This window comes from Leptonychotes weddellii, chromosome 2 (genome assembly GCF_054177405.1).
Source record: "Leptonychotes weddellii isolate Sample4059 chromosome 2, ASM5417740v2, whole genome shotgun sequence".
In the NCBI taxonomy this organism is placed as follows: Eukaryota; Metazoa; Chordata; class Mammalia; order Carnivora; family Phocidae; genus Leptonychotes; species Leptonychotes weddellii.
In genome coordinates, this window is record NC_138370.1 from 118,498,520 (window position 1) to 118,506,745 (window position 8,226).

At 45.0% G+C, this 8,226-nt stretch overlaps 1 protein-coding gene across 2 annotated transcripts in view; it reads right to left on the bottom strand.

Moving 5' to 3' along the window:
- LOC145720345 (vesicle-associated membrane protein 7B-like) overlaps window positions 1–3,596 on the bottom strand; it is a 7,431-nt gene extending 3,835 nt beyond the window's left edge. The window contains exon 1 of one of the 2 annotated variants that reach the window (XR_014143262.1): window positions 3,459–3,596. Coding sequence is in view for 1 of the 2 variants with exons in the window: in XM_081813074.1 (XP_081669200.1) it covers window positions 3,459–3,536 (78 nt within the window). In the remaining variant the exon portion in view is untranslated. The remainder of the gene's footprint in view (window positions 1–3,458) is intronic. The other variant, XM_081813074.1, reaches the window with a different exon arrangement.
- Between the last annotated feature and the right edge of the window lie 4,630 nt (window positions 3,597–8,226).

Sequence of the window (8,226 nt, forward strand, 5' to 3'; positions counted from 1 at the left end):
TTTTTTTTTTTAAAGATTTTATTTATTTATTTGAGAGAGAGAGAATGAGAGACAGAGAGCACGAGAGGGAAGAGGGCAGAGGGAGAAGCAGACCCCCTGCTGAGCAGGGAGCCCGATGTGGGACTCGATCCCGGGACTCCAGGATCATGACCTGAGCCGAAGGCAGTCGCTTAACCAACTGAGCCACCCAGGCGCCCTGCACTAATCAGTCTTATTCTTACAGTCACATCTTACATCTGGCTTTAAGGCTGGGAAGCACTATCTAATCAAACATCTTTTCAGTGACTTCTAGTCACTGAAACTATACCTAAAAATGTTGATGGATTAAAAGTACTCAGCCCTTGGGGCGCCTGAGTGGCTCATGGTTGAGTGTCCAACTCTTGATTTCGGCTCAGGTCATGATCTCAGGGTCACGAGATTGAGCCTTGTGCTGAGCGGTGCGGGTGGAGGTTCCATGCTCAGCGGGGAGTCTGCTTGAGATTTTCTCTCTCCCTTTGTCCCTCCCCAATGTGTGCTCTCTCTCTAAAATAAAAATAAATCTTAAAAAAAAAAGCATTCAGCCCTTATTCTCTGAATATCCTAAGCTTTCTTTTTCTTTCTTTCTTACTTTCTTTTTCTTTCTTTCTTTCTGCATTCTTCATTTTGATTAAGATAACAATTTTTATTCAATATTATTCACTGATTTCTTTCTATGAAACAAATAATTGTCAAGGTCTCTTATTTCTGTTTCTTGTAAGGCTCATCCTCTGGGGGAAAATGTGCAAGGTGTTGACGATTATTCAGAATATCTTAAATATGGTTAATTGTATGGAGTCCTATTAACTTACTTTAGAAGTGTGAAAGGAACCTGAAAGTTACCTAGGAAGACTTGAATAGCCATATTCCTTTTTTTTTTTTTTTTAAGATTTATTTATTTATTTGAGAGAGAGCAAGAGAGCGAGAGGGAGCGAGCACATGTGTTTGGGGTGGGTGAAGGGGCAGGGGGAGAGAATCTCAAGCAGATGCCCCACTGAGCACGAGCCCCACGTGGGGCTTGATCTCACAACCCATGAGATTTGATCTCCCTCTCCCTCCTTCTTTGAGAGAGAGTGAGAGCGGAGAGAGATAGAGAAAGCGCATGAGTGGGAAGGGGCAGAGGAAGAGGAGAAAGAATCTGAAGCACACTGCATTGAGTGTGGAGCCCGAGGCAGGGCTCGATCCCACAACCTCTAGACCTGAGCCGGAACCAAGTCAGACGCTTCCCAATAGCCTACATACGCTGAAAATCTTCCCTGTTCTGAAAAATGAGACCCCTTCCTGCACCATGCCTCTTCAGCTTTCACCCCATCCCACTCCCTTTCTAAATTCTTAGAATGTCTAACTTCACTCTCCTGACTTCCTCATCTCCCATTCAGTTGGCCTCAAGCAATCTGGTTTCTGCCTCTACCACTTCTTCCAAACTGCTACCTGTAAGGTCACCAATCATCTTTTTTTTTTTTTTTTAAGATTTTAATTTATTTTATTTGAGAGAGAGAGAGTATGAGCAAGACAGAGAGCAGGACCAGGTGGGAGACGGAGAGGGAGAAGCAGACTCCCCACTGAGCAGGGAGCCCGATGTGGGGCTCGATGTGGGGCTCGATCCCAGGACCCCAAGATCATAACCTGAGGCGAGGGCGCCTGGGTGGCTCAGTCGTTAAGCGTCTGCCTTCGGCTCCGGTCATGATCCCGGGGTCCTGGGATCGAGTCCCACATTGGGCTCCCTGCTCGGCGGGAAGCCTGCTTCTCCCTCTCCCATTCCCCTTGCTTGTGTTCCTGCTCTCGCTGTCTCTCTCTCTCTGTCAAATAAATAAATAAATAAAATCTTTAAAAAAAAAAAATAACCTGAGGCGAAGGCAGAGCCACCCAGGTACCCCCACCAATCATCTTCTAATTGTAGAGTCCAATGAGCACCTTTTAGATCTTGTTCAACTTCTTTGGGGCATAAAACATTCTTGTAACTTTCTTCTCTTGGCTTTCAGGACACCACAGCTCTCATTTGGGGTCCCACTTCTCTAACCTGCTCCTAAACAGTGTTCTGCCTTTTGGTCCTCTTCTCTCCTCACTCTCATACTTTTCTTTTCTACCCTCTTCTACTAGCTTCAACTGTTAGCCATGACCCTCTGAGTGCTACCTATTGGACACTTTGTTGACTTAAATCTTTTGGGAATAAGGTGGAGGAAGAAAGACACAAATAGATTGGCCACTTCCAAGAGGCAGCAAAATTCAACCTGTCCCAGACTATACTCTCCTCCCTTGCATTCCCTCTGACTTCCTCCCTCACAATCCTGCTCCTCCATCTGTAGTTTCAATCTGGTTTAATGCCACCTGAGGAAAAAAACTGACAAATTATCATGTCGTACACCTTAAATTTATACACCGTCATATGTGAATTATGTCTTAATAATTCTGGGGAAACAAGATTGAAAAAAAATTGAGAATCATTCTGGGCATGACCCAGTTCCCTTAGTTTTACAATCTCTTTAGGATCTGACCCCTCCTTTCCATCTGAACCCTCACTGCCCTTTGCTCACACCCTTCAATCTCCTACAGAATCTACAACAATGCCATCTTAACTGGTTCTCTCCCCTCCAATTCACCTTCCATATTATAACCAAACCAAGTTTTCCAAAGATGAATCAGATCCTGCTATTCCTCTATTTAATTGCTCTCCAGTTTCCCTACAATAAGAAAACAAACAGTATAGGACTCTTCATTAATTATTCTCTGTCCGCTTTCGTGACCTAATCTTTAGCCCTACATACTGTGACCCTGTGTTCTAGCCACACTGAGGTTCTTGGGGTTCCCCAAACACACCGTGCTGTTCCATCTGAGTGGAGTCCCCATTTCTCTTTCCTGTCTCAGGCTAAGACTAACTCTTACAAGGCTTCCAAGCCAACCACCCTAACATCACCTCTGCTGTGGTCAGCAAGCAGCCACCATCCTGAATGCTACAGGAGCAATCTCAACGTATCTCCACTGGAAGGCTTTTACAACTGTAGGACAAACTGTATATAGCCCTTGGTCATAAAGAGACAACGAGCTCATCAAGGGGCAAGTGCAGGTCCCGTCTTTTCTTCATGGCTGCATCCCCTACACCTTTACCCCGGGATGATGCAACTAACACATGTTCAATAAATGTGTGCTGAACTGAAAGTCATTTCTCCTCAGGGGAGTTAAACTATTTAAGGATCTCCTCCAAAGGGGTCGCATGCACCACCAACCCTAACCCCCAGGCGGCGCACGTGCGGCCCCGCGGTCGGGATTCACCCGCTCGCAGGCTCCGCGGCTCACAGAAGCTAGCCTCTCGCGGGGCGGGGCCTCTCGCCCCCGCGGCCTGCTCCCGACCGCCCGGCTGCGCCGCGTCCTGAGGGGCGGGCCCGGCAGGCGCCACCGTTGAAGAGGCGGGGCCTGCCGAGGTGGGGGTCAGGACCCAGGGGTACCTGATAGGAGCCGCCGGTCAGGGCCAGCTCTGCTAGGACCGCTCGGCCATTAGCAATACAGCTGTAGGTGATCGTCATGGTGGGCGGGCCAGTGAAGGAAAGGCTTCGGCCGGACTTAACCGCCCGGGACAGCCTCGGGGCAATGGCTGGCGCCGGGCTCTGGGCGTTACTTGCGCAGGCGCGAGCAGCGATTGATTGGCAGGGAGGGAGGCGGGGCCATCCCTGGCTTGGGCTGAGCCTATGATGAGACCGGGCGGGGTTTCGGGAAAAACTGGCTTTGGGTGAGTGAAACCTTTCTCCTTCCTGGTTATTCTTAAAATCCATCGCTAGTTGAATGCATGCATAAAATGTGGTATGTTCAGCCTTAAAAAGGAAGAAAATTCTGACACATGCTAGACCATGGATGAACCTAGAAGACTTTATGCTAAGTGAATAAGCCAGTCATAAAAGAGCAAATATTATATGATTACACTTATATGAGGTACCTAGAGTAGTCAGATTTATAGAGACAAATTAGAATAGTGATTTGAGGGGTGAGGGGTAGAGGGGGAAGGGGGAGGGAGGAATGGGGAGTTAGTGTGAAATGGGTACAGGGTTTCAGTCGGGGAAGATGAAAAAGTTCTGGAAATGGATAGTGATAATTATTACACAACAATGAATATACTTAATACCACAGAATTGTACACTTAAACATGTACAGTTAAAATGGTAAATTTTATGTTATGACTATTTAACCACAGTCATAAAAATTAAAAATTTTTAACCCATAAAAACGTCATTTGGTGAGAGCCAGTGTACTTCACAGTACTACCTACCTACACTTCATTCATAGCCTGGAACATGAAAAGTATAGACCTTGATTTAAAATGAAATTCATCCATTAACTCAGCAAGTGTTTGTTGAACTCTTCACAGTGCAGGGATGCTAGGATGCAGGCCCTGGGCCCTGGCTCTGAGGGGTTCTTTCTGGAAGTGGTTACAGAGGCATGTGCAGACAGACGCCAATCCCAAGTGGTATGTGTGGGCTGTGGTGGAAAGATAAACTAAGTTGCGGAAGTTGGACTGGAGGCTGCTAATTCTCCTTGGGAGAGGGAGCAAAGCTTTCAGTCCCCCCTGATGTAGGACGGGTTGGAATTCTGTAAGTGGGGAGGAAGGCTGGGACACTCTAGGCAGAGGGAACAGCTTCTGTAAAGGCTGGAGAGCAGGCAGGTGGGGGTTTAGGGAATGGATGTGAGTGAGTGTGGCAGAGGAAGGGTGTGCGGTAGAGTGGGTAGGAGATGAGAGGGGGAGGGGTGGTCGAATGACTTGTCATCCTGGATCTTGAGTTCCTCGACAAGAATTTTTAAAAATACAAGCTGCGATAAGTGTATATATTCTCATTAGTAGGGTGTCGTGGTAGAATGAAAAGAAGTCAAACTTGGATTAAATACAAGCATTGCCACGTACTCTGCGCCCTTACTATAACTTAACCTGAGACTCAGTTTCCTAATCTATAAGATGGGGATAGTCGCCAAATTTAAATTAAGTCGTCATGCAAAATACTTAGCATGCCGCAGATAAGCAATTGCACCCTCAGTGTGATAAATACATTAATGAGAATTACTTTCTTGCTCCTGGTGGTATAACTCTAAAGGAAAAACAGTCGATGTCCTTCTGGGGTGATTGGCAGAGGTGAAGACGGGTAGTTAGTGGAGTTTATTTTAACCCAGTGCAGTCAAATTGGATTTGACAAGCAAGTAGCAAAACTTGACTGTAGCTCCTGAGAAAAATGCTTTGTTGAATCATGTATCCTCCTGTATAAAGGAAATCTTCAGTGTGCCTTAGCAGCTTAGAGAGACTGTCGTGTGTTACAGGTGGAGTCACTGAATTAAGAGCACTGGTCACATTGTTTATATAATGTGGGAAAGTGAAATATGTTAATTCTGAGGTAATGGGTTGGAATATTCTTGCTCACGATAAAAATAAGCTGAATAAACTTGGCCACATGGCGGCACCCCTTGTGTATAGTAACTAGTGGAGCCGAAAGAGACTGGGCAATGAAATCCTGAGCTGTAGGAATGACAACAAGCATCTGATAGTTGGAGGGGTGTATATGGGGCCTCCCCCATCTTGTTCTCACCTTGTCACGTTAAAACAATCCTGTAAAGCAGGCATGATGGGTTCATTCTGCACAGCCCACACATTTAGACCTACAGAAATGGAAAACTTAAGTGATACCACAACTCTCTCTTTGAGTCCCATTTTACCTGGTATCTGAGGATTAATCTAGTCAATGCCAGGTTTCCTCAGTTAACTCAGGATTTACCCCTTCCCCTGTTTCTATGTGGCGTAGGGGTGGTGTCTGTGTGTGTGGGGAGATCTGACTTGTGATGGTCATCTCTTTAAGGTGGCACCTGCCGCTAATGTTTGTTTTCTGTCTTTGGTCATCAGTTCACACACTCCCCTTGGAAACTCAAGGCCCCTTCGGGCACTCTCGTTCTCTCTCAGCCACTTTTGTAGCCCTCTTGAGGGGAGGAAAACTTTCCCCTGCCCCCTCATGCCATTCTGAGGCCGTGGGAGGCTCGAGAGGCTGTCTCAGGCCTCTGGCCAACACGGCACGCTGCCACCCCTCCTGTCGTGCTGTCACTTTGTTGTCATGTGGGGAGCAGCTCTTAGACCTTACCTACCTGGGCAGCAAGCCCTTGGATTCCCAATTAACTGAGAGTCTTCTCATCACCACATTCCATCACCCCTCACCTTCCAGCAGGGACTCTGGCTAATTGGCTTGCTTTCCTTCAGACTCTGCCCTCCTGCAGCCTGTGGACACTCCAGCAAATCTAGGAGGGAACCTCCTACCACCCCGGGCATTCTTCCCAATTTATGGCATTAATGTTGGCTTCTGCGGTCCCAGACCTTTTCTTTTCATATACTCTCTCTTCAGGGACTTGCTAAAACCTATTTGGAAACTTTTAAGAGGAGAGAATCTTTTCCTTCTTTGCCTGCTCTTCCGCCTCGGTCCCTCCCCGCCCTCTTTGTTGTCTATTTTTATGCAGAGAATAACAATGACAACTGCAGCAGGTAATATAAAACATCGCAGGCATTTTTAGCTCTTCCTTGATAGTTTGACAAAACCTTGAGGGCGGAACACAATGAGCAGCGAGAAGCTTGATCCGTGGGACGGAGAAATGGGACTACTGTCCATTTCTTTTAACACAAGTTTTTAGACTTCATGACTACTTTCACTGACTGGCGAATCTACTGTCATAGCTTTGTACAGGTTAGCATCACAGACGGGAAAGTCACCAGGATTTGAATCATCCAATTTCTTAGGTCACTGCAGAGTTTGTAAATATTCCACAAGCTGGAGAGCATCAAGCACTCACTGATTCAGAATGCTCCTTCTTTAGTATTGAAGTTCTCCTCTGAAGGACTCCTCTTTTACTCACTGTTGTTCTTCAAAATGAGAATATTTATATATATTTTTCTTATGGCATGTAATTGCTGTAGTAATTCAAACAATACAGCAGTAAAAGTCTCTTTATTTTTACCAACCCATAAAAAACCCACTAATCATCATCATCATCTAATTTATTTTTGACTGTTTTGATACATTTTTATATTTAACATTAACGGATACATGCATACTATTTTTTCGGAAATCTGTTGTTTTGTTTTTAAATTAAGATATTGCTTTCTTTGACTATCACATATATTTTAAATATTTTCCTCTGAGGTTTATCATTTTCCTTTTCTTTCTGGTGGCTATTATTTTTTTTTAAAAAAAATATTTATTTATTTGACAGAGAGAACACAAGCAGGCAGAGCGGCAGGCAGAGGGAGAGGGAGAAGCAGGGTCCCCGCTGAGCAGGGAGCCCGATGCGGGGCTCGATCCCAGGACCCCGGGATCATGACCTGAGCCGAAGGCAGACGCTTAACTGACTGAGCCACCCAGGCGCCCCTTTTCTGGTGGCTATTCTTTTGCAGACATTTTTGTTTCTTACTTAGTGAACCATGTCCCTACTTTTTATTATGATGTTGGAACTTAGTGGCATGTTAGGCAAGGCTTCCTTTCCTATTCCCATATGGAAATACTTCTTTAATGGTCACTTTGGTTTAAATCTTTAATCCAACTGGAAGTTGTTTTTTTGTCTCTTGTGAGGGAGAAGTATGTGTTTTTCCTAATGTACTGCCAGTTGTTTCAAGCCACGTACTTGAAGTGCCACTTTTGCTATAAACTAAATTCTTCCACAACGTTGTTAATTGGATTTTAGAGTTGATTAACACATCTGTTTCTGTGCTGATATCACAATGATTCAATAACTGTAGCTTGAATTACTTTAAGTCGAACAAATGGGAAAGAGTTAATATATTTGCAGTATTGAGTCTTCTCATCCAGGAACATGGGGTGACTTTCTAGTTATTCTTTATTATATCTTCCTATAAAAGCGCTGTAAGTTTCTTCATAAAGGTTTGCCAATTTTTTTAAATCTTTATTCTAGGGTATTTTGGCTGTTCTTGTTTATTTATTTATTTATTTATTTATTTATATTCTTATGTTAATCCCCATACATTACATCATTAGTTTTAGATAAAGTGTTCCATGATTCATTGTTTGTGCATAACACCCAGTGCTCCATGCAGAACGTGCCCTCCTCAATACCCACCACCAGGCTAACCCATCCTCCCACCCCCCTCCCCTCTAGAACCCTGTTTGTTTTTCAGAGTCCATCGTCTCTCATGGTTCGTCTACCCCTCCGATTTCCCCCGCTTCATTCTTCCCCTCCCGCTAC